Source organism: Lontra canadensis, unplaced genomic scaffold, assembly GCF_010015895.1.
Source record: "Lontra canadensis isolate GAN:19392208 unplaced genomic scaffold, GSC_riverotter_1.0 scaffold27, whole genome shotgun sequence".
Lineage (NCBI taxonomy): Eukaryota > Metazoa > Chordata > Mammalia > Carnivora > Mustelidae > Lontra > Lontra canadensis.
The window spans coordinates 277813-305458 of NW_022631021.1; the positions used below are offsets into that span (position 1 = coordinate 277813).

At 38.9% G+C, this 27646-nt stretch overlaps 1 protein-coding gene across 2 annotated transcripts in view; it reads right to left on the reverse strand.

Moving 5' to 3' along the window:
* The window catches only part of ILRUN (inflammation and lipid regulator with UBA-like and NBR1-like domains), an 88812-nt gene that overhangs the window by 32793 nt on the left and 28373 nt on the right, over positions 1–27646 (reverse strand). Inside the window, exons 2-3 of one of the 2 annotated variants that reach the window (XM_032864273.1) lie at positions 21220–21374; positions 14604–14801 (exon numbers count right to left, since the gene is read on the reverse strand). In XM_032864273.1, coding sequence (XP_032720164.1) covers positions 14604–14801; positions 21220–21374 — 353 coding nt within the window. The remainder of the gene's footprint in view (positions 1–14603; positions 14802–21219; positions 21375–27646) is intronic. The other variant, XM_032864274.1, reaches the window with a different exon arrangement.

The window sequence follows — 27646 nt, forward strand, 5'->3', positions numbered from 1 at the left end:
GGAGAAAGAGGCTCCCTCTGGAGCAGGGAGCCCAACACAGAGCTTGATTCCAGGACCCTGGGATCATGACCTGAGCTGAAGGCAGACGCTTAACCGACTAAGCTACCCAGGTGCCCCTAGAGGCTTACTGATTTAACTGATCTTTCAAAGAACCACTTTTTGGTTTTGCCAATTTTCTCTACTGATTTTGTTTGTAATTTCATTGATTCCCGCTCTAATTTTTATTTTTCTTCTTCTACTACTTACTTTGGATTTAATTTGCTCTTCTTTTTCTAGTTTCTTAAGGTAGAAGCTTGGAGTATAGATTTTAGGCCTTCCTTCACATTAAGCTGACTATTCTTCCGCCTTGGGTACTCTACACAAAATGTTCAACACCTTCCTGATTTTAGGACCTAGAATCTTTGACTCCACCACCAAGATCCCACTAGAGCTCCAAAAAACAAACAAACAAACACACAAACAAAAAACACCAGACATTAGGATGTCTGAGGTAACAAAAGCCTTAAGGAACCTTTACTAAGAAGTTAATGCAAAACAAGTTAACAGTTGAAGAGTAATTACTGTACATGATTTCACAATATAGTCAGATGTTTTAATAATAAGAAAAAAAGCTAAAATAATAATAGCATCTAACACTTAATTAGGACTTATCATGTCAGATGCTATTCTATAAACTTTTATATGCATTAACTCCTTTAATTCCCTCAAAATGCTATGAAGTAGGTACTGTTTTCCTTTTTTTATAGATTAAAAAAACTCAAGTCACTGAAAGATAAAATAATTTCCTAAAGATCACATTGCTAATTACTATTAACTAGAAGTCAAACCCAATGATATGACTTCAGAGCTCATGCTACTACTCTCTTGCCCTATTTTACTAAAAAAAATTCATGAATTTAACTATAAGTGAGCCAAATAAGAATTTTTTCTTATTTTCTTATTTATTCATTCTTAGCAAGCAGTTCAGATTCTATTTCTCAGATGGTTGTCTAATACATTTATTATTTGGTCACTATTTATACACTTTGCCCCACCTCAGCAAAAAGAATTAACGACCCACAGAGACAGAAAGCACATTAGTGGTTTCCAGAGGCTATGACAATAGTGAGTGACTGTTTACTGGGTACAGGGTTTCCTTTTAGGGTGATAAAAATAGCTGAAGACTGCACAATACCGTGAATGTACTAAATGCCATGAAGTTGTACACTTTGCCATTTTACTGCAATTAAAACAAAAACAAAAACAAAAACACAAAGAATTATCTAGGGGAACCTGGGTGGCTCGGTTTGTTAAGTGTCCAACTCTTGATTTTGGCTCTGGTCATGACTTCTGGGTTGTAAGATCAAGCCCTACGTAGGGCTCTCAGCTGGATGTGGAGCCTGCTTAAGATTCTCTCTCTCTACCTCTCCCTCTCCCACTCCCTGCCTATCTCTGTCTCTCTCCCACTCTTAAAAAAAAAAAAGAAAGAAAAAAAAAGATCTATAATATTTTCATTAATAGTAATCCAATGAAATGGTATTCAACCACTAAAAACTTTGGTTTTGAAAGTATTTAATAATGGGGAAAGATACTAAAATGTTCCTGAGTAGGAAAAACAATAGTTTACACAACTATATGTAGCATAATGTCAAATTCAAAAAAAATTTTTTTTTTGTTTTTAATACTGGGTATACATTAACAGTGTTTGTATCAATATAGAAAAGTAAATGTTTTGTTTGTTCTTTATATTTTTTGTATTCTCTAAGTTCTAGATTTGTTATTGTCAGAAAAAAAATACTTCTTTTTTAGGTTTTATTTATTTATTTATTTGAGAGAGAGAGAGAGAGAGAGTGAGAAAGTGTATATAAGCTGGGAAAATAGCAGAGGAAGAAAGAGGAGAAGCAGACTCTCTGCTTAGCAGGGAGCTCAATGCAAGACTCGATCCCAGGACCCAGGGATCATGACCTGAGCTGAAGGCATACGCTTAATTGACTGAGTCATCCAGGTGCCCCAGAAAAAATACACTTTTAAAAGAATTTAACTGCAAATAACTAATAAGTTTACCAACATAACAGACTTAAAAGTTCCTCAAATAAGAGAACAAACAGAAAACAAATAAAATGGTTGAACTAAATTTAAATATATCAATAATTACACTAAATGTGAGTAGTCTAAACATACCAAATAGAAGACAGAGATTATCAGACTGGAGGAAAAAAATGACCCAATTATATGCTGTCTCTAAGAAACTGCATATATAAGACACAGGTAGGTTGAAAGTAAAAGGCTGGAAAAGGATATATCATGCAAACACCAATCAAAGAAAGCTAGAATGGCTATATTAATATCAGACAAAGTAGACGTCAGAGCGAAGAGAATTACCAAGGAAAGGGGGACATTACACAATAATAAATGGGTCATTCACTTAGGAGACATAATTTTAAATGTGTATGCACCTAACAACTGAGCTTCAAAATGTATGGACCAACCCCTGATAGAACTGGAAGAAAAAAAAAAAAAAACGCAAATCAAAAGCTGTAGTTGGAGACATCAACACTTCTTTTTCAATAACAGATAGAACACTATTAGACCAAACAAACAAGCAAATAATAACAGAGAAATTCAATGTCCTCAACCAACTGGAACTAACGGACATTTATATAACACACCACTCACAACAACAAAATAACATTCTTTTAAAGTACGCATGAAATATTCACCAACAAGACAGACTGTATCTCCTGGGTCAAAAACATCTTAAATTTAAAATAACCGAAATCATATAAACTTGTGCTCCCTGACAATAATGGAATGAAACTGGAAATGATTAAACAAGATAACAGAAAAACTGCCATTTGGAAATTTAAAAACGTGCTACTATATAACCCATGACTCAAACAGGGAATCTCAAGGGAAATTAGAAAATACTTTCAACTGAGTGAAAATAAAAATACAATATTTCAAAATCTGGGCTATGTAGCTAAAAGTAGTGCTTAGAGGGAAATTTACAGTTGCTATAAAATAAGTGCTTCTGTGCCTGCACCCCCAAATTCTTTTTTTTTTTTAAGATTTTATTTATTTATTTGACAGACAGAGATCACAAATAGGCAGAGAGGAAGAAGCAGGCCCCCTGCTGAGCAGAGAGCCGGACACGGGGCTCGAGCCTAGGACCCCGGGATCATGACCTGAGCTGAAGGCAGAGGCTTTAACCCACTGAGCCACCCAGGCGTTCGCACCCCCAAATTCTTACAATTGAGACCGAATCTCCAGTGTGATTGTATTTGGAGGTGGAGTCCTAAGGAGATAATTAGGTTATGAGGGTAGAGCCCTCAAGAATGGGATTACTGCCCCTATAATAAAAACAAAAAACAAAACCACCCAGTGAGCTCCCTTACCCTTTCTGCCCCGTGAGAACATAGAAGACAGCCTTCTGTGAACTAGGAAACAGCCCCTCACCAGACGTCAAATCTGCTGGAGTCCTGATCTTAGATTTCCCAGACTCTAGAATTGTGGGAAATGAACTGCTATTGTTTATCACCCATCTAATCCAAAACATTTTGTTATAGCAGCCCAAACAGGCTAAGAAAATAGTACTAAACATCTATGTTATAAAAAAAAGGTCTCCGGTCAACATTAACTTCCATCTTAAGAAACTTGGAAAAAGAATAAAATAAACCCAGGGGTTCCTGGGTGGCTTAGTTTGTTTATTAGCATCTGTCTTTGGCTCAGGTCATGATCCCAGGGTCCTGGAACTGACCCCCACTCACAACAGGCTCCCTGCTGAGGGGGATGCCTGCTTCTCCCTTTCCCTCTGCTGCTCTTCCCCTGCTTTTGCTATCTTGCTCTGTCAAATAAATACATAAAATCTTTAAAAATAAATAAATAAATAAAATAAACCTATATCAAGCAGGATGAATAAAATTAAAAGCAGAAATCCATATAACTGAAAACAGCAAAGTCAATGAAAGTAAAGGCTGATTTTCTGAAAAGAACAGTAATATTAAGAAATCTATCAAGAAAAAAGGAGAAAGAAACACAAAACATCAAGAATGAGAGAAGAGGGATGTCTAGGTGGCTCAGCTGGTAAGCATCCGACCTTGATTTTGGCTCCAGTCAGTTCTCAGGGTTGTGGGATTGAGCCCCACACTGGGCTCTGTGCTCAGTGTGGAGTCTGCTTATCCTTCTCCCTCTGCTCCTCCCCACAGGCGCATGCGCTCATGTGCTCTCTCTCTCTCTCTCTCAAATACATAAATAAATAAACAAATAAAATCTTAAAAAAAGAAAGAAAGAATGAGAGAAAAGATTATCACCACAAAGAAAGCATTAAAACAATAAAGGGTACTACAAACAACTCCACACGCAAAAATTTGACAATTTAGTGAAAATGACCAATTCCTTGACATTACCCAAAGTCATCCAAGACGGATAACCTGAACAAATCTAGAACTATGAAAATAAACTGAATTAGTAATTTCAAATTCCCAAAAAAGAACCCTCCCAGATGGTTTCACTGACAAATTCCTTAAAAGAACACCACCAATGCTATACAATTTCTTAAAAGAAAAAACAATAGTACAACATGTTAGAGCTTATAGAGCTGCATGGTCCAGCGAGGCAGGCTACTGGCCACATATAGCTACTGATTACCCAAAATATTGAAATGATCCTATTTTGGCTATACTAACATAAAATGTATTATTAAACATTTAAAAAAAGATTTTATTTATTTGAGAGGGGGAGAGAGAGAGAGAGAGAGAGAGCGCAAGAGCACAAGACCAGGGGGAGGGAGAAGCAGACTGCCAGCCAAGCAGGGACACTGGGACCATGACCTGAGCTGAAGGCAGATGCTCAACCGACTGAGCCACTCAGATGCCCCTACTACTAAAAGTCCTCAAATAAGACTCAGTCAGAAATAGGATCTGCTTTCTTAATCACTTCTGATTTCTAAACATAAAAGAGAAACTAAAGGGCGCTTGGGTGGCTCAGTGGGTTAAAGCCTCTGCCTTCAGCTCAGGTCATGATCTCAGGGTCCTGGGATCGAATTCGGCTCTCTGCTCAGCAGGGAGCCTGCTTCCCTTCCTCTCTCTCTGCTTGCCTCTCTGCCTACTTGTGATCTCTGTCTGTCAAATAAATAAATAAAATCTTTGAAAAAAAAAAAAGAGAAACTAAAACTAAAAAGGAAAAATGACTTTGAAGTGGCTACTAAGCCAAACCCTAAGTCGCTTTAGAATTCAATTGGTCTCAAAACCAAGTACAAGCAAAACTCTTAGAAGTCAAGAAGTGGGCGCCTGAGTGCACAGTTGGTTGAGTGTCTAACTCTTCATTTTGGCTCAGGCCCTGATCTCAGGGTTGTGGGACTGAGCCCTTTGTTGGGTTCCAAGCTCAATTCAGAGTTTGCTTGGGATTCTCTCTCCCTCTCCCTCTGCCCCTCCTGCTTGTGTTCTCTTTTTCTCACAAATAAATAAATAAATCTTTTTAAAAAAAGGAAATCAAGAAGTCACTGCAAGGACACGGATCACTACAAAGCGAAATCCAGAGGTTAACAGGTACACAAAGCATCCTTTTCTAAAGTCCGAACATCCAATATTGACATTCTCTTTATAAAGAAAGGGAAACATAAGCTCTTTAAAGATAAAAGGAGAAAAATAAAGAGAGCTTTAAAAAAAGTGTAAAGATTACAGAATGAACTAATTTCTAACTGATAAATATCTTTGCCATTTCAAGGAAAAACCCTTTCGAGTATTATGGGGCTAGTGTCAAAGCATCATTACAGAAACAGAATGCATTTGCTTTTCAGTAAGGAGACATCCTCCTCAAAGAGTCCCACCTTAACTACAAGACTAATGGGAGGTTTCTAAAAATAAAGTAATGACCACATTCTGAGCAGTAACTAAGGGATTGCATCTGAAAAACTAAGATATCAGACAAAGCTTAAGAGACCAATACATTAATCATTTTAGATGCTAATCATCAGTCTGTTACACACAATTTTCAGCAGGTTTATAGCACATACTGATAAATTAGGTATTCACCATGATTTGAATGGAAAGCAATTACTCCTGCTTCCTTACTTTTATCAAAGATATGATCTGGCCTGCTTCAGTAGAAACTGTACACTGTACTGCACTTCCTAAAACTTCCCATCACACAGTAATTCCATAAAACCTTAAGAATTTCTCAGGTGAAGCAATTCAGCATACATGTGCACATTTTTTTGCGAAGGGGAAATGTACATACCCCTCCATTGTTCTTTTTCCTCATTTTTATTATTTTAGAAATGAAAAGAATCATATCACCAAATATGTTCACTTAATATAATGGCTCTACCTCTCTCCCTGCAAGGAAGGTAATCATTAAGCCAATGATGCATATTAAAATCACTATCACCCAAGAATCACAGAAATGGAGTTTTTATGTGTTTTACTATGATGGGGCTATACTAAGTAACTAAGCACTTTTTAAATAGATTCAGCCCCAGCTACAGCCCTTACCAATGCATATGCACAAAAGTTAAGGATTCTATGTACATATTTTTTAAAAGCAAATTATGTTTGAATAGTTAATCTTTAAAATTGTCAGGATTTTAGAAATATTTCTTTTCTATTAAACAAGAAGAATATTTATATGTTAAGAAAGAATTATATTTGGTTAAAAATATTTTTAAGGATCAACCTCTAAATTTTGAATCCTTGAAACCTAACATTCCAGATTAAAGAAGTTTCTGTTAACAAAAGGGTTTTTGCTACCACAGGAAAAAAAAGATGCTGCTTTCAAATTATACTTTCCCTTCTATCAAATAATAAAACTAATTATGAAGCAAACTGCTAGCACTAACACCACACATTAAAACTACTCACAGTTGGATTTCAAAGCAGTTACGACATCTGATGATTCATACTCGGACATGCAAATATTTTATTTACTACCATTTACATACTTATCACTGTTTCATCTGATTTCTTGAGTTTCTATGCTGCGAACAGGTTCATGACACACATACGTGCATTTTAGAGGGTTAATCTGATTAGTACAGCCATTTCACATTGCCTTTGACTCATGTGGAACTACCCAGACACAACCACCAAATAATTACCAATATCTGGTAGCACTACTACCAAGAGCAGGCTTTCCTTCTCTGAAGCTAAAATAGCACATCACCTTATAGACTTGATATAAAACCTTACAACATAAAGATATTTAAGGATTTCAAATTCATTTACATTTGAAATGTCCCTCTAAAAATACAAACATTTCGGGGCACCTGGGTGGCTCAGTGGGTTAAAGCCTCTGCCTTTGGCTCAGGTCATGATCCCAGGGTCCTGGGATCGAGCCCTGCATCGGGCTCTCTGCTCCATGGGGAGCCTGCTCCCCCACCCCCGCCTACTTGTGATCTCTGTTTGTCAAATAAATAAATAAAATCTTTAAAATAAAATAAAATATTTTTTAAAAATAGAAATAAAAACATTTCCCACACAAGTCACAATCAGCTTAGGCTAGCATTTCTTCATCATAAGAGAAATCTGTTGTTCTCAAGGGCTACTCTTATTTCTGATAGTACAGAATTCTACAGACCAGAATTGAAACACAGACTGCCTTATTGAGGATCTTCTAGAAGCAAATAAGGCAACCTTTTGAGTCCAACATTTAAAGAGAGAAGTTCTAATATAAGATCAACTAAATAGACATTTTTCCAAAGACAACATCCAGATGGCCAAGAGACACATGAAAAGATGCTCAGTATCACCAATCATCAGGAAAATCCAAATCCAAACCACCATGTAATACCATCACACACCTGTCAGAATGGCCAGTATCAAAAAGACAAGAAATATCAAGGTGTTTTTGTTTGTTTTCTAAGTAGGCTCCATGCCCAATATGGGGCTCAAAGTCATGACCCCAAGATGAAGAGTCACATGCTCTACTGACTGAGCCAGCAAGAAATACCAAGTTTGTATGAGGATGTGGAGAAAAGGGAACCATTATACACTGCTGGGAATGTAAATTGGTGCAGCCACTAAGGAAAACAATATGAAGGTGCTTCACAAAATTAAAACTAGAACTCCCATACTATCCAGGAGGTATTCATTCAAAAGAAAAATTAATTTGAAAAGACATAAATACCCCTATGTTCACCGCAGCATTATTTATAATGGCCAGGTTGATCAACAGAAGAATGGGTAAAGAAGATGTGGTGTGTGTACACACACACACACACACACACACACACAATATTTCTCAGCCATACAAAAAAAAAAAAAAAGAATGAAATCTTGCCATCTGCAGCAGCGTGGATGGACCTAGAAGGTACCATGCTAAGTGAAATAAGTCAAAGACAAGTACCATATAATTTCATTTATATGTGGAATCTAAAAATGAAACAATTTAACAAAGAAAACAGAACAGACTCACAGATACAAAGAACTCATGGGTGCCAAAGGGGAGGGTAGTGGAGGGATGGACAAGACAGGCAAAGGGGTTAAGAGGTAGAATCTTCCAGTAATAAAATAAATAACACAGAGGGATGTAACGTACAACATACAGAACATGATCAATAATGTTGCAGCAACTTTGTATGGTGACAGATGGCAACCAGACTCACTGTGCTAACCATTTCATACCGTATATAAATATCAAATTACTATGTTGTACACCTCAAACTAAAACAACAGTATGTTATTTACTCTTCAATTAAAAAAAAGAAAAGCAAAAAAGGTGGGTTCAATAGGCAAGAGGGAAAGAGAAAGGGCAGAAGTGCCAAGTAAAACAGCACCTAAATGGAAGACACAGAGTGGAATTTAGAGGAAGTTTATATGAAACCAGAGCTGCTTTTACAACAGTGACCAGTTAAAATACAGAAGGATGAGGAGGGACAGTCCCGCATCACCTGGCTAGGAATGACACTCGTAACTGGAGGAGGTGGAAGAAGAACTTAAAAAAGTTTTAGGAAATAAAGAGTGTGGTTTATAGAGCGCACCCAATAAGTTTTCTAACATGTAGGACATATTATGGTTTAGGAGCTTTAATCAGGAAAGTTTCAGAGATGTCTAGGTGACACAGTCAGTTAAACATCCAAATCCTGGTTTTGGCTCCGGTTGTGATCTCAGGGTTGGGAGATCAAGTCCCCACCTCAGGCTCCCTGCTTAATGGGGAGTCTGCTTGAGATTCTCTCTCTCTCTCTGCCTCCCCCCATGCACCTGCCCTCTCTCTCTAAAATAAATCTTTAAAAAATCTATAAGGAAAATTCCATTTCTAATCTCTGAGAAACTAATGGACAATGTGTAAGTATTTAATGTACAAGTGCAATGACCCTAGCGACCATTGTGAACTACTAACAAGAGCTACTTCAAGGGGAGAAACTTTCCTCAGCACATGATGATCACACTATCACTTCATCTTAGCTTACTTCACAACCAGAATGCCTGACTTAGAAGGAACCATCTCAGTGCAGGGGTACATCTCTCCTACACAATTCTGGAAGAGGGTACTCCATTATTGGAAGGAGGCACGCTACTGCTGGTATCAAGACTAAAATGGTGATACTCATGCTCCTTACTGCTTCCCAATAGTCAAGTGTCCTTAGTGTTCTTAAGAAGTGTGCCTCTCCTAGCAGGCAGGAACTCCTTGAGGAACACTGATATTTACTCAACAACCTAAAAGTCGCTTCACCAACATTAACCCTACTTCACTGCTAACTTACTCTGGAAATGTGGAGAAGACCTGGGAACTATATACTGAATCCTCCCTAAGCCCTGACAAGTATTCACACCCTTGAGCCAAAGTTTCCATGTGAACCCCATAGAGTAATGAGGGCCAAATTAATCACAAAGGCCATAAAACTACTTTTCTTAATTTGTAGTAATAATTCATAAATAATTTACAACCTTTATGAACCCTAGACAAATTATTAATCATCTCTGGTCTTTAGTTTCCTCATCCATAAAATGTAGCCAATACTTCCTTTATAAAAGGTAATGTGTAATGTACAAAACCCAATACAGTGCCTGACATATAGCAGGTATTAGACAACAGGTTGCTTTTACCTAAGAAGCAGAAGTCTGTAAATAGAAGATAAAAGAAAATGTGTGAACTTGAAAAATCAATCTGCCAGGAAATCAGGTACTTAGTGGTATTCAACCAAGGGGGTTCAAACATGTGTGGTGGGGCGCCTGGGTGGCTCAGTGGGTTAAAGCCTCTGCCTTCGGCTCAGGTCATGATCCCGGGATCCTGGGATTAAGCCCTGCATCGGGCTCTCTGCTCAGCTGGGAGCCTGCTTCCCCCTCTCCCTCTGTGTGCCTCTCTGCCTACTTGTGATCTCTGTCTGTCAAATAAATAAACAAAATCTTAAAAAAAAAAAAAAAAAGAAAAGAAAAAAGAAACATGTGTGGTTCAAGAGGAGGGTTGCCAGGAAAGATGAATATGTGAAGCTAAAGTATTTAGTGAGAGAGGGCCAGGAGTCGCATACACATGACCCACATAATGAAGAACTGTCCACATAAGACGCCAAGAGCACCTCTCGAGAGAGACTCTGAGAGAGCACAATCCACTTTAAATGGGGGGAGGGGACCCACTTTATAAATTATTAAATATAGCAAAAATTCCTTTTGAGGAAGAGAAATGAACTGAAACGTAAGTGTTTTTATAAAAATAAAGAAAATGATTCTTTCCAGAGAAGACCATCTAAAGACTGTAAAGGAGACCACCCACCAAAAACAAAACAAACAAGCTTTGTTGTTAAGACAGAAAGATGAGACACAGAGTAGTTACCTAACTTGTCCAAGTTTATGCCCAGGCAACCTAAGCTAACTTTCCAAACTCTTCCCACTACGCCACACTTTATGAGCCTGCAAGGTGAGACTTCACAGAAAAACTGAGAAGAGCCAATCACAGTTAACAAGGCAGTTTATTTTCTTTTACGTGTTCATAGTTGTGGTTTTATGTATACTATACTCACATTCTGCCAGAAATTTACCATCTCTGCTATCAAGATGTGTTATAACCAAGAGTAATCTGGATTCAACAAAATAGTAGTTTGTACAATGAAATTAAATTCTTTACCAGAGAAGATGAACTGTTTGCAAACTCTATACCACACAGCACAAGAAAGAGGTCATCTGAACAGGCAACAAGGGTTAAGAAGGCTCCCAATTCAACAAAACCAGTTTCATTTTTAGGTTTTCCCTTTATTTGAGGGGGCATTCATGTATGCTTTTATAAAGGAAAGGGTTCTATTGATTTTTTAAAAATGCTTTGAAAATCATGGAGCCAGATCTATTATTAAGATCTCTTGAAAGTATTAGATTTCACAAAATCCTGAGAAACAAATCACAGATTATATGACCAAGAAAGGCTTTAAATTCTTTATTGCCTCCAAAACTAGTATATTTTATACACCAACTACTTCTAGAATTGGAGGGAATGTTATAAATATAAATTTTAGTGGCCAAAACAGTGATAATTATTTTTATCTTAACACTGAAACATACACACACACACACGACCAGAGATCTCAAACACTAGAGAACAGTAAGAAGCAATTATTTTTGCATCAAAGGGATTTTTTTTTTTTAAGTCACATATGTGGTCATGCTCCTCCCTTAAAAACACTGGCATTCTTTTAAAAAAATCTCCACTTTGCTTTGCGCTCAGCTTTTTGAAGTTACATAGAAAAATAAGACATGTATCACCTTAAGTTTTAAAGGTATTTGGGACACTCATCAAATAACTGGGGAGAAAGAGGTAAAGTGCCAAAGAGAGGCAAAGGAGTAAGAGGTGCAGAGAAAATGCAATGGGGGGTGGGAGGGAGAAGAAGAAAATGCAGTGGGAGCTCAGCAGTGGTAGTAACTAGCTGACCCTTGAACAATGTGAGTTTGAACCTCATAGGTCCACTTATATGTAGATTTTTTCTTTTTTTTCTTTTTTCTTTTTTGATAAATACAAGAAAGTACTATAAATGTATTTTTGCTCTCAATTTTCTGAATAACATTTTTTTCTCTAGCTTACTTTACTATAAGAACACAATATATGTTACATATAACTACAAAATACGTATTAATTAACTTAATGTTATTGGTTAAGATTTCTGTTCAACAAGGCTATCAGTAAAGTTTTTGGGGAATCAAAGTTTTCAACTGTGCAGGGGTGTCAGCACTCCTAATTCCCCATGTTATTCAAGGGTCAACTGTACTTCCAACTGTGCAGGTACAAAGGTTATTAGAAGGAGTGGCCTGTTCTGGAAAACAGTGGGGAGGTTCCTCAAAAAGTTGAAAATAGAGCTACCCTACAACCCAGCAATTGCACTACTGGGTATATACCCAATGATACAAATATAATAATCCAAAGGGGCACCTGCAGCCCAATGTTTACAGCAACAATGTCCACAATAGCCAAACTATCCATCGACAGATGAATGGGTAAAATGTGGTATATATAGACAGTGGAATATTCCTCAGCCATCAGAAAGGATGAAATATTGCCATTTGCAATGACGTGGTTGGAACCAGAGGGTTTGTGTTAAGTGAAATAAGTCAATCAAGAAAGATAATTATCATATGATCTCACTGACATGTGGAATTTAAGAAACAAGGCAGAGGATCATAGGGGAAGAGAAGAAAAAATGAAAAGATGAAAGCAGAGAAGGAGACAAACCATAAGAGACTCTTAATCTTACAAAAGAAACTGAGGGTTGCTGGCGGGGAGACAGGTGAGGAGTAGGGTAACTACGTGATGGACATTGCAGAGGGTATGTGTTGTAATGAGTACTGGGTATGATATAAGACTGATGAATCACAGACCTGTACTCCTGAAACAAATAATACATTATATGTTAAAAAGAAAAAAAGAAGTGGCTTGAAAAGAGAGTCCGGAAGGGAAGGGACAAATCCTACATTCTGATACATGATTGCACATTCGTTTGTCATTCAACATATAGTTCCCAGTCTAGTAGGAGAGAAAGGTAAGTAAACAAACACCTAAAATACAACGTGTGAAGTATAACAACAAGCCCGTGTACAACATTAATGAAAAAAGGAGGGAAAAATTTCCATGGGGTCATGAGGAGAGTAAGCAAGGAGGGAAAGGGGAGGGAGGAATGGTGATTTCATCAGGGCTCTCAGGATGAGCAGGAGTTTACTGGAAAGAAGAGAAAAGATATTTCTGGCAATAGGAACAACACAAGCAAGGGCATGGTGAAGTGAAAGCATGTGGTGTCTTTGGGGACTGGCTGTGGGGGAGTAAAGAGGAGACTGACGATGAAAGTGAAAACGAGGCCAGATCGTGAGGAGCTTTAAGCCCCATGCCAAGGAACTGGGCTTCAGTACAGTAGGCACGAAGGTTTTAGGCAAAGAATAATGTCATATAAGCACTATGAGACACCCTTTCTAACATTAAAATTTTTCAAGGCTATAAAAATATGTAAAGTTTCCACTGGCTGCAACAACATATAGAAGAACATTAATTCCAGGACCCCTTGAAATTATGCCAAAGGCCCCACTGGCCCTGAGTCCAGTTAAGGGTTCCCAGAAGACAGGAACTATTTACTATTTATTTTTCTTTGGATTACCAGGACATGGGATACAGTGGAATCAACAGGAACTGGTTTGTGATGAAGAACAGTTTTGAGACTGAACAAAAGATGACTCCAAGGTTCCTGCCTCATCACCTCAACGCGGTGCTGATGAGAAGAATGTTAAGTTTTGCCTGGGAGACATTAAGATTCAGAAATCTACAAGATATCCAAGTGTTCTGCCCATAAGCAGTTAAAACACAAGTTTGGAGCTCCAAAGAGAGTCCGCAGCCACAGATATGAATTTGAACATTGCTATGTTCTGTAATGGTGAGAGCCATTGACCCATGTGGATGGATGAGGTCACTGACCATGAACAGGACCCAGCTCAGAATCTAACAATCCCGGGGCAAACAGGAGACTAGACCGAGACAGAGAAAGATCAATCAGAGGAGGAGAAACAAGACAGTTATCCGGTGAGTCGAGGAAGGTACACAGTTCAGAAAGCATTTGTGGAGTATGGTGTCAAATGACAGAGGGTCAATTAGTACAAAGACTAAGTGGCTGCTGGATTTGGAAACCAGGTAGTCTCTGATTTTTCATTTCTCTGGAGTGGGTAAAGAATGGACAGGGTTGACGCACAAACGAAAAAAGGCAAGAAGAGGCAGCGCAGCTCACTCTGCTCAGTGAGTACGGCAACAAAGAGGAGACAGGTGCTGACGGGCACTCTGCTTGGGAGAAGGACACACACTTTGTGCTTTATCTTTTTTTAGAGGACTTCTATCTAGAGACTCTGAGAACAGGACTGCCTTCAGTATTCTTACAGCACCTATTAGACTGTATAATAAAAAGAGCAGAGCTACTAAATCGCTGTTTAGAGATGCATGATATAGATCTCTCACGCACTTCACTAAATTTTAACTAAAGTGCCAGTGTAAAAGGGAGAGCACTAGATTGACCCAATTAGGTGGTCATTAAATTCAAGTCATTTGCCTGCACGGGGTGACAGATGAAAGAGGCCACACCTTTTTATGTCATGCGACAGGCTCTGTGAGCAATGCTGGGAATGCTGTAAGATGTTACCTTAATTCCTTCACCCTGGGCTGCACAAGGACATACTCACCTCCATAGTAGAGTCCTGTAGCAGTGCACATCCGCCACTGTCCCTGATACATTCCTGCTCTGCTGGGGCTGCACATCTGGACGCTGACATCTGCAATCTCTTGGGGCTCTAGCGATCTCACCATCACCATGTTCACATGTCCAAATTGGTCTCCCCCGACATATTTAAGACAAACCCCTGGAGGCCAGGCCTCTGCCCCTGAGTTCAAGCAAAAGAAAAAAATGTTAGGCAGTTAGTGGTCCTAGGATGGGTGCAGTTCATTACAAAACTGTAGAAGAGGCCTCTCTCTCTTTCGCACATACGTGAACACAGCCACATATCCTTGAGCTACATAATGTCACAAGACTGGCCAGAAGGAATTATCAGAGTTAACAACCTCTGACCAACAGTCTATCCCTAAGATAAGGCACATATGACCAAAGCAAGGCAGTTCCTCAAGAAGATGCGTTTCAGGGCACCCCAGGGGAGGTCACACATTACACTGAATCCATGGAATCTGAGAATGATGTTCACGAAGAGCCATGGAAATGAAGCACAGACCCACATCTCTGGAGGCCTGTTTTCTTCACTAGGAGGTAACACATGCTTATTTTCACGAGAACTTTTTAAGCTCACGTTCTAAATAAAAATACATCTGATTATCCCCAGTTTTTCTATCAAGGCAAGTGGATGAAACATGTGAGGGATAATTTCTATATTCCTTTCATTTTAAAATATTTCCCCTGATGTACGACTTTTCCTTCTGGAGTCCTTAACTATGAAAAGACCAAGGTGCAAGAGATTCTGCATATACGAGACAGAGGAGTCAAATGAAAGTTTCATATTCAGGTGCAAACAGTAATGGGATAACTCCCCTGGTAACAAGACACTGAACTGTGGTCTCAGAGTTGATGACACCAGCCAGAGGTACGGGTACAAAGGACAGGAATGGCAATACTGGGACAAGGCACTGGCAGGAATGTCTTTCCTCCTCTGGGAGTGATAAAGATCTTATTTGGGTCCCTCCTTCTGTGTACCTGTTTCCATGCAAACTAATTCAAAATGAGCAATCCATATATTGGCTTGTTCTGACAAGTCACAGGGCCACAGAGAGACCAGAGGTTATCTTTCCAGTGAAGTCTCTCCAATATATTTCTTTTTACTGTAGACAGAAGCCTCTGTATCTTTTGGGGGTATATATACATCCACTATAAAAATAAATCACCGTGAAAAGGCAGACATGGCAGGAATCTAAGGACAAAGCACACTTGAAATGTGTCTCCTGAGAGTATTCTAGGATGCCTTGGTTCCTTGTTCTCAAAGTGCCAGACTGGTTTTGATATACCCAGTGAAAAGCGAACCAGAGAGAAAGGCAGTTACAGCTCCACGGCTGAGCTTGCAGCCCCGTAATGAGCAGCACACTCTGTGCCTCTTGCACCTTAAGGGGTGGCAGAAGAAGCAGTTGGCACAGTGTCTTGTCAGACCCACTTAAAAACACACCTGCCAGCAAAGTGCCTTCTTAAGTTAACACCATAAAGGGCAACTGCTGCTGGTGGAAAGCTTGTGGATGATACCCTGGCCAGACATGCAAATTGTTCCGCATTTCTGGGGCCTATGGTCTTGGCGAAAGTGTATTTGTCTGAGGTCAAGAATAGTAGCAGCTGGCATGGAGGACCTTGGAAAATGTCAGTCTCTTTAAAGACCCAGATCCAGGAGGAAAATTAAACTGCTGTGTTAGGGGTGAATTCACAATTATTCTTTCAAATGCACACACACAGACGCACAACACCCGTAACAAGACAACAACTGTTTGTATGAAAACCCAAGAATGTGTCTGTTTTTGAACTTCTAAAAAAGTAAGGAAAACCAAGACTGTCTGGGTGTGGGAAATACTTGGCCGTCCTGAGCAGACAAGCACAAGCAGCTGAGGCAGTCAGAGCTCTCAGCTATGCAAAGAGGGAGTGCTTCTATGCTCCCCAGAGACCAAGTTAGTTGGTAAACATTAAGTGATTAACAAGTTATGCAGCTAAGGTCCTGATCTAATTTTTTAGTACGCCAAACACTTTATTCATGTGGTGCCTAGAGAGCTTGTTGGAGAAAAAAATTGGATGAATTATCCACCGTCAACTCTAAGGTGTTAATTTGCTATAAAGTGAAGAACCAATTATTTACCTTCTAAGACTTACCAAGCGCTCACTACAACATTTAGCTCTTACAGTCTAGTAAGTCAGGTAACTCTAAAAGGGTTAAAGATACCAGTTCTTAATACAGAAGGAAGGGAGGAGCACCTGGGTGGCTCAGTGGGTTGAGCCTCTGCCTTAGGCTCAGGTCATGATCTCAGGGTGCTGGGATGGAGCCCAGCATTGGCTCTCTGCTCAGCAGGGAGCCTGCTACCACCCTCACCCCCGCCCCGCCTACTTGTGATCTGTCAAATAAATAAATAAAACTTAAAAAAAAAGGAGGAGGAAGAGAAATAGTGTTGAGCTATATGGACCATCAGCATACCTAAAATCTGAATTTGAGAAATGTAATACAACAGGGCTTCAAATTAAGTCTCAGTTACAAACTGGCTTGATGGGGGACAGATACGTCTAGAAGAAAGGAAAGATTAACCTATGTTTTATGATTTTCCAAGTTAAGTATCACAAAAACACACATGATCAAGGCTATGATTCTTCAGTTATCATGGGAATATAATTTTATTAAAAAAAAAAAAAAAGTAAAAACAACAACAAAAAAACACCTGACATGGCAATTTTGAGATGACAGAGAACATGGCAAAAATGAAATAAAAGTCCATCAGTTCCAGGGACGCCTGGGTGGCTCAGTTGGTTAAGCGGCTGCCTTCAGCTCAGGTCATGATCCCAGCGTCCTGGGATCGAGTCCCACATCGGGCTCCTTGCTCGGCGGGGAGCCTGCTTCTCTCTCTGCCTCTGCCTGCCATTCTGTCTGCCTGTGCTCGCTCTCTTTCCCTCTCTCTCTGACAAATAAATAAAATCTTTAAAAAAAAAAAAAAAAAAAAGTCCATCAGTTCCAGAAAGCCTTGACTTACTAGGGATAAGTGATTACACAAACAGTTGGGAGATAATAACGAACATCCGAAGATCAATGAGGAAGACAAACCTTAATGAAGAGCCCCTATTCTTTTTAATCTCTAGAAGTTTGGAGACTGCATTTCAAATTGAGTTGCAGGCAAAAAAGGGAATGTCATTGATCCTGTCACCATTTTCTTCCCATACCTGATGTAAAGTGACTGGAATATAATAACATCTGCTAAATGGATGAAGAAGAATTACCTTCTCTACAGTTGAGCTGAAGAGAAAGGCACAGAAATTAACTATTTTAAGGACCCAAAAGTAAATGGAGAAAACAGTTGTTCTTTTTCAAGTTTTCTCAACTCATGCTTTATGTTCACAAAAAATAAAGTTGACTGTGAAGCCAGTGCCTCACATGACAATCACCAACTACTTCGCCAAAGTCCAAGAAATACCAGTGTTGCCATAACCTGCTCAGCTTAACATTCATGATGGCTGCACAATAGAGGGTGGTTGTAACAAATAAGAAGCTAAAGCACTGATGAGGGAAATTGTTCCTTTTCACATTGGAGGGGCAGTTTCAAATTTTTACTTTCAATTTTAATTTTAAGGTTTCCTGTTCAAGGTTCCCAAGCCTCTAAAATTTATATGGTGCCAAAAGCTTGGATCCTGGGATTCCGCATCTAAGTCATTAAATGTCTGGCTTCTGTTTTTCCATGGTCTTAAAAGTTGAATTTTAAACAATGTGTGACATTAGCTTCTTTGGGGAAACTGCTGGGACAGCTATATGTAGTTCCTGCCAATCTCATCTGTTGTATATTCAAATGCCTGGCATGCCTAAAACATGACAGCAGAGAGATACCATGAAAATTATTTATGAAACTATTTCAGTGAGCACTTTTCTCTTAAGAGAAGATTATGAATGAGAGTAAAAGAGCCAGAGGAGAAATAGCTAAGGCCTGTTGTATTTCTGAGTTACCCTACTTCCAGAAAGAACTTATAGGCCAGATGAGAATGATGATGAAGAACCAGTACATGTGCGTGCTTTCCCTCTTTCTCTTTACTAACATACCTATCGCTTAGTTATAGAAGGCCAGGTTCTCCTTAATCAAATGGTAAGCATGTAGCTGATAGATACAAAACTATTTGAAAATGGATGAACAACTTTTAAAAGGATAAAAAAAAAACTATGTGTTCAAAGTAACCTGAAGGGTAAAATTGCCAGCCAATTGTTGCCCAACTCTTCAAGAAGTGTTCAGGCACAAGAATGGCCTTTCACAGGAAGAGAGACTGCAGATCCAGAGGCTGTTTTAAACTGGACATTCCACGCAATACCCAGTGGAAAAAACAGCCAGCTCCACCAACACAGCTTTTCTCCAATGTGAAAGAAAGGTAGGCTTTTGGGGTTCTGATTTGACATTTAACCATTTTATATCAATCCCTCCCAATCCCCCATTAACTGAAGAACTGCCTGGTGAGTGAGCAGATGTATTGAGATTTCTGACATAAAAAATGATTTCTGTGACAAAAGAGTATCTCAAATATTTCAGCGGTACTCTAAGAACTTTTAATATTTAAAAACACTATAAAGAATTCAGAGAAAGGCAGCCATTTTAAGTGTTTTCACTATAAGCAAAGTCTTAATTTTTTTAACTAAATAAAAGTGAATTCATGTGAAGTTTCAAAAGCAGTTTTGATTAGCAACTTAGCAGGTTTTAGTAATTCAGAGAAAAAACATGCTGAACTTAAGAGACTGTTTCAGGGGCACCTTGGTGACTCAGTCAGTTAAGCACCTGACTCCTGATTTCGATTCAGGTCATGATTTTGGATCACGGGATCGAGTCTCATGTCAATCTGAGATGGGCTCTGCTAAGTGCAGAGTCTGCTTGGGATTCTCTCTCTCCCTCTCCTTCTGCCCCTCCCCATGTGTGCTCACTCTTGAGCACATACATACATATATACATACGTAAGATCTTAAGAAAGAGAGGGATTATTTTATATTGTTAAAAGCCCACATCAGGAAAAGTAAGAAATTAAACCCCCCAAAAAGGAAAGAAATAAGGCAAAAATAATTAAGCTTTGAAAAAAAGAACTTCAAGAAAAATAGAAAACATGGCTACTTTTCCATATAGCCAAGTGTCTCTCAAACAAACAATGCCCTACACCATTACAACCAAAAGGGAAAAGAAGCTAATGAAAATCTTATAAAGCCACGAATGTCTCCAGTCATCTACAACATTGGATCGATCCAGATTATATGCGTTTCCTCAGTGACACACTAAACTTTCATCCAAGGGAGAGTTACTTTTAATTAAGTCAGAAAAACAAAGAATAACAATTTGTACATTAATTACTATTTAAAAGGCTAGCTTAGTCAATCTTTCTCCATCATAAAAAAATTAAAGTAAAAGGAACTAAAAAGTAAATGGTCAATAAATGGTCACTTTTACAGGTTTATTACATCAACTCACATCAGATCACCCTGCTAGACAGGGTTCCCCCACACGCACAGATTTTTAGCTAAATATGCCTTCTGCCTAGTTTCCATCTCTCAGAATTCCTCGTTAAGTCCTCGGTAACAAGGAGGTTAAAGCATCCTGATCTGATCAGCAGCATGAGTAATTATTGCATGAGACAAGCAACACTAAACCCACTCAAATGAAAAAAGTCATTACAAAAGAATTTAACAAGCAAAAGGTAATAATTGTTACCACACATATTCAGATCCTTTTTTCAAAGAACTATTGCTAACTTATTTTTAATTTTTCTTAAAGTCAGCAGTATATTACAACAATGCTTCTAAAAAATTCTCAATCTTTCCATCTTTCCCATTCTGAGCAAATCCCACATTTCTTACCCTATTTTTCAAAGTTGGTATTAACATTTCAGAGAGATATCTCAATGAAATTTCATAAAGAATCATCCCTGCACCTACAAAGAAAAGAGCTTTCAAAAGAGCAGATGCTCACAGCTCTTTCTAACCACCTTGTTCTATTCAAGGATGTACCTCCTCTAGCCTGCTGGAAAGAACTGGAAGATTAATTAGAGCAGAATTAAAATGACGGAGTAGAACTGTACAGGTGGAGATAATACCACCACCACACACAGGCCTAGTTCCTGGTATCAAATGAATATTGAATTGTTTAGAGGCCATCAAGACCTAAATTAAAAAAAAAAAAAAAAAGATCTGAATTATTTTTCCTGATCTAGGGCAGGGGACATTTCACTGATGTTTGGTCATCACACCAGTACAAAAAAGTATTACATCAGGGTGCCTGGATGGCTCAGTTAAATATCTGCCTTCCGCTCAGGTCATGATCCCAGAGCCCTGGGATCAAGCCTGGCATCAGGCTTCCTGCTCAGTGGGGAGTCTGCTTCTCCTGCCTCTCCCTCTGCCCCTCCTCCCCGCTCCCGCTTTCTCTCTCTCTCAAATAAATAAAATCTTAAAAAAAAAACAAACAAAAAAAAACAGTACTACATCATGTATAAGAAAAAGCTCAGAGTTACAAAAGTATATAACTTAAGCTAAAACATTTCCTTGTTTGTTTTAACTACTAAACAAAGAAAACAGGGCAATGAAGAACTGCCCATTATCCATTTACCGGAATTCTGGATCCGCCATGTCTTTATAAACTGAGTATCAGGAGGTATCGACTCCCCTTCTCCTATGGTGACATCTTCAACAAACGACATAGAGGGCACACTGATGTTTGGGCTCTCAAAGTCATAATAGGCGCCAATTGCTGCTTGTAGGTTCCTACAAACAGAAAGAAAAGGCAAAAGATTTTACTTTAGTCCTGTGCAGGGTATATTACCTTGATTGTCAAAACAAATGGAAAAAGCCTGTTTCTCACAGTTTGGTATCGAAACAAAGGCTCCTGGTATATAAATCTTTACAGCCACTGATTCTGAGGATCAACAGGAAAAACACCGAGACCAACAAACTTGAGCAGCACTTTCCTCTCAAGTGCCCACGTAAAAAGTAAGACACATTAGCACCATCAGTAACAGGATGAGGAAATGTCCCTCTTACCCACAAGGATAGCAAGTATGGGTAAGGAAGTCAATTAAGAGAGTGCTCCTCTACAACCATGACGGGAATTCAAAAAAACTCTTATTTTAAAAGATATTCTAATTATTTAATTTTTTTGAAAAGGCAACACATGCAGATGGTTCAAGAAGTCTTATTACAGTGAAAAATAGCCATCTTTTCTCTTCTTTCCTACACACACACACACATAAACACATGTAACTGCTCACACTACTTTCTTCAACATCCTTCCAGAACTTCCTTATGCGCATACAAGCAAATAATACATATTCTTATTTCTCCCCCTTTTACACAATTAGTCGCATATTTATTATACACTGCCCTCTGCTTTAGTACCATGGAAACATTCCTATGTCAATACGTAATGAATATCCTATTTTTTATGGCTGTATCCATTGTACAGATACATCATTATGTCTACTTCTGAGCTTGCTTCCAATCTTTAATTCTTCCATAAACACGCTTAAGCAAACACTGTTTTTACATACACGCAAGTGTATCTGTAGGATAAATTCCTTTAAGTGCTACTACTGCTGGGTCCAAGGGTATACATTTGTGGTTTTAACAGAGACATTCTAAACTTCCCTCCAGAAAGTTGTACACTTACTGCTCCCACCAAGAAAGTATGAGTGTCTATTTCCCCATTTGCTCATCAACAGTGTTCTTCCAAAGTTTTGGATTTGTGTCAATCTGACAGGTTAAAAATAAGATCTTACTGAGAACTTAAAACGGTTTTCTCTCGTTGCACAAAAGGTTAAGGATCATTTACATGTTTATGAGCCATTCGTAGTTTCTGTTCTGGAAGCACCATTTTGTAAATGATGGTGTTCTTTTTAATTACTCATAAACCCCCTTATGTCGAAAGGAACTACCAAGCACACAAACCAGAGCCCCTAACTGAACTGAAACGCATGACTGACAGTGCATTCATCCATGCCAGAAACCAAATGCCACTAAGGGGTTTAAGCAAGCTGCGTTCATTAAAGAGATCAAAGAAATTGCTAGTAATTACATTAACTGCTCCTCTTAAGATCTTACTTAAACTAGTGACATCATCTCCAGTCCCCACAGCAGACAACAACACAAACTGCATTTTTCTAAACATAACCCAACCATAAGCCAATGGATTCAGTGGGTTGTTTTTAATTATGCACAAACATAGCATGAAATAAGCTCTGACAGTATATAACTGTTCAACAGACATACTATTAACAGCAAATACTCTTCTGCTGGGGGCCTGCCTGCTCCTCCAGGTGTTTGCAGCTGCCAGAAAGGAAGGCTATATTTAGAGCAGCTGCCTCAGGTCAAGACTCATGCAATGGTGGCCTGTCATTTTAGTCAGTAATGACTGGAATTACACCACCAACAACTGCCTGCCTGTTGTGTGTGTACAAGATAAAATTTACACGGAGCAGAGCTGGACCAGGGGCCAAACTGCCTGTTTGCCTGACCATTCAATAGGACGGCTTGGACTTTAGTCTTCCCAGCAACTTCCTTCTGTAGCTAAATGTGACTGATCAAACCTGGGGATGCCCAGCCTCTACCACCGACAAAGAGGCCCTAGGAATGTATCTGGAATCAGCCTTACATTTTGGAATTAGGGACAAAATGAGGAAAAGAAAAGTGAGCCTAGTCTGCATTTTGTTCTTCTGAAAACTTTTTGTAAAAGCTATGTGTCCATCCTTTTATAAAGGTAATTTTTCTGCTGCAGGAACTCCAGCAAGTAGCCTGCTGAATTGTTTTCTGTTCACTTGGCTGTAAAATATGCTTGGGAGGGAAGAAACTATTTGTGCACTCAGGACAATTGCCAATTCTCATCCCCAGCATGTGTCATATTTCACTACTTGGCTCTGCCTGATATCAGAAAGGACTCAAGACCACTGCAGTAGAAAGATGAACACGTTCAGCTATCCTACTTAGATCCGGCCGCCTCCAATCTTGTTTCACACAGCGCAACTCACCCCACAGCCAAGCCAACAAAGCTATTTTATTTATACCTGTTCTGTATAGGTAATTCAGCCAGAGAGAGATTAAGAAACACTTTTAAAGCCCAAAGTGAAACCGAAAGTAGTGAACTGGACTCCTGGCAGGAAGCAGGAGTGGAGAATGACAAAGCAAATTAATTTCCCAAGTACAAGGCCAAGTGTGGACTTTAGCCCAGTGGCGCTCTAACCCATTCGGCAGGTACACAACTTAAAATGTGGGTACACAGCTTCTGGGCACTTGGACCACTTAGATCACCACCTTACTGGGCCAACCACTGGCAGAAATAGATCAAACATCTCCAACTCAGTGTGAGAACAAGCAGATATGAGTGCATGTATTCCTGTTCAAATCAACACACTCAGCTATTATTAGCCAACAAGAACTGGCTGAGGAAATGGGAAAAGGAAGAACATGGACTCCATATTCGGCCCAGTCTGAAAGTTTAAACTTCCAGTTTCCTCCAGTTTTTGCTCAAAGAAGTTTTTAATTTGATTTCAGACTAAACCAAAAGGACCCTGAAGAACAAAGGCAGGCAGTGTAACTGAGGAAAAAGGCACGGGCCAAGATGATGGTGATGGCTATGAATATGCTTAATGCCACAGAACTGTACACTGCAAAATGGTTAAAATGGTAAAATTTAAAATTGCTTTGTTTGGAGGCAGCTCCTATGCCTGGCTGAACTGCTTTGAACAAGCGGCTATGCATCTATGTCTGCTTAACTCATCTATAAAACTGAATTTTTTGTATCAGAAGGATGGCGTATATTTTATATTACAAAGTTGGGCAATGATAAGATTGGCTGTGAAGATTGGATGAGACAATGTGTGTAAATGCCCTAGGGTCAGCATTCAACCAATATTTAACAAATAATGAGCACTTACCCATGTGCTAGGCACTCAACCCGAGACTAGGGATAGAACAGAGAGCAAGATGGGCAAGGCCCCTACCTTTACACAGCTTATAGTCCAGCTGACTTCAGCAAGCCAGAGACATTCAAAGAGGGTATCTCCAACTGTCTCTCCCACTGAGGTTATCAGCCCAAGGCAGCTTTTTCTACTTCAGTGAAAAATGGGCTTGGTGCACAACAGTTTCAAATGCACTGATAATCAGGTTAACCTGATTTGGAACAGAAGAATTTGGATGTTGGTATGTGCTCCCTAATAAAATGCAATTTTGTAACTCAAAAGCAATATTGTCCAACATAAATTTTATAGAGGAACCCACAAATGCACTGACTGGTAAATAACTTGTCCCATGCTAGACCATCAATTAGGAGGATTTATTCAAAGGCATAAAACTTTTAGCTTACCCAGAGCTTTCCAATTATCTAATAATATTCTGAACACCTTTCTTAAGAACATAATAATTACCATCATGAATTCCTTTTTAAAATATTTTATTTATTTATTTATTTGAGAGAGAGCCAGAGCAAGAGAGCACTTGAGTGCACAGGCACCTATGGGGGTGAGGGGCCAGAGGGAGAAGGAGAGAATCTCAAGCAGACTGCTCCCTAAGTATCGGGCCTGGCTCAGGTCTCGATCTCACAATCCAGAGATCATGACCTGAACACTTAACCAAATGAGCCACCCAGGCGTCCCCACCATCTCATGAATCCTATAAACAAATGAGTTGTGGGGCGCCTGGGTGGCTCAGTCGGTTGAACAGCTGCCTTCATTCAGGTCATGATCCCAGGGTCCCAGGATCGAGCCCCGCATTGGGCTCTCTGCTCAGCAGGGTGTCTGCTTCTCCCTCTCCCTCTGCCTGCCACTCTGCCTACTTGTACTATCTCTCTGTCAAATAAATAAAAATCTTAAAAAAAAACACAAAATTATTGGAACCCTCCCCAGATGAATTACTGAAAATGGCCAAGCATCTAATCTAACAAAAATTCACAAACACAGAACATTTATGTTTGCATTATGCATACATACACAGGTCAGATTACCAATCTTATGAAGGAAGAAAGTCTTCTATCTGCTGAATATACAATCAGGAACATCACCCAAAAATATGGGGGTAGAAAAGAGTTAAGAAAATCAGGAAATCAGAATTAAAAAGGGGATGTCAGAAGACTAAGCAGATTCTCAGGAAAATAAGATTAGATACCTTCTCTTTCCATTCTCTAAACAAGAAACTAAAAAAGATCCAAATTAGTCATGAGAAAAAGAAAACTACCCAAATTCTGCACACAAATTAAAATGGGAAATCAGAATAACGAACTGATCCATTTAAGCACAAACAGCATCTCTGGGCTGTGAGCAATACTTAACTCCAAACCACAAGAAGTTTCTCACCTCTGGAGTGCCAATAATACTCTGCTAAGGCCACAAGCCCACTGGGAATCTCTAATGTGACTGAAATTATCTCTGAATGACTGAAACACCAGACTAGAAAAAGGATCAGCAAAGTCGAAAACGTTCTTAACAGGGCTTTCCAACACCAACTCGAGGGGAATCAAATGTAGAAGATGAGAAAGGGGGGGTCAAAAAATATGTACTTGTGACTACCATGAAGAAACTGAGAATTTCATGAAACCAGGAAGAGGACGGCAGGTAGGCAATAGGAATTGGGCTGAAGAAAGCTCAGCATTTTCAAACCTAAAAATTAACTCATGGATGATACTATTTAATATGTGAAGACTGTGAGAAAAAACTTGCAGAAAATTTCAGTAAGACGAGTAAGTTCACACTAGCATTTACCCGCTTCTTAGAGCCCTAGCAAGTCCAAGATTGTTTCTTCTCTTTTCTTTTCCTGTCTATTTGCTGATCCATTAATTTTATTAGTTTTTAAAACTGGTCCTTCTAACTACCATCAGCAGTTATACCCTTTCCAAATAGAAAGAACAAGCATTCTGCCATGAAAAGACAAGGTGGTAGCACTGTTCCTAGATTTAAAGAGACGTAACCACCAACACAATACATGGTCCTTGAATTCCTTGATTGGATTCCAATTCCTTAAAAACACAAAAGAGGGTTATAAAAGATACCTCTGGGGACAACTGAGGACATTTAAACATAGGCTAGGTATCTTTTACTAATAAAAAATTTTTGTAAAGTCTCTTCCTATCTTAGTTGTGGTTATTTAAGAGAATTTTTAGGAGAAGCATGCTGAAATATTTAAGGATGAAGAGTTTTGATGTCTGTAACTTTCAAATGATTCAAAAAATATTTATACAGAGAAAACAAATTATGACAAAAACGTTCACCACTGTTGAATCTAGGTGGTAAGAATAAAGGTAAACACTACAATTCCTCAAAATTTTCTGTAGGTTTGAAAAGTTTATACTAAAAAGGCAAATGGAAAAAAGAGAGAGAGAGAGAGAAGGTATCCTTTTTTCCTGCTCCTGGAAGTCAAGAAAATTCAGTGAAGAGAATTACTGCAACCACCTTGGGAACATGAAGAGACCTACCAGGAACCTCAGGGGACCTAATGAGGATGTGCCTAAGGATACAATCAGAGGGAAAAACTGTTGTGTCCTTGATGATATAAACCACTAAATTAAATCTGGCAGCCCCAGAGTCATCTTACATTGGGCATTCTTGTCATTTGAAATAATAAGACTGGCTTAGTGTTTGTTTCTTTAGAAAGCAAGCAAGCAAGCAAGCAAGCAGATTCTAAGTACTAAGCAAATTCAACACCAGCACTGCAGAAGTTTAGTTTCTAAGTGCCTTTGGCTAATGGGTCATGATCAAACTATTTTTCCTTTTTTTACAAAAATTGAGGTGAGAGTCACATAACATACAATTAACTACTTTAAATTATCTAATTCAGTGGCATTTAGTATTTTCACGGTGTTGTGCAACCACCACCTCCCTCAAGCTCTAAAACTTTTTCATCACTCATACCCACTAAGAACACCCCATACCCATTAAGTAATCATTACTCATTCCTCCTTTTCCCATCCCACTCCCCCCATTCCCTGGCAACAACTAATCTTCTGTCTCTATGAATCTGCCTATCATGGATAATTTACATAAAGAGAATCATACACT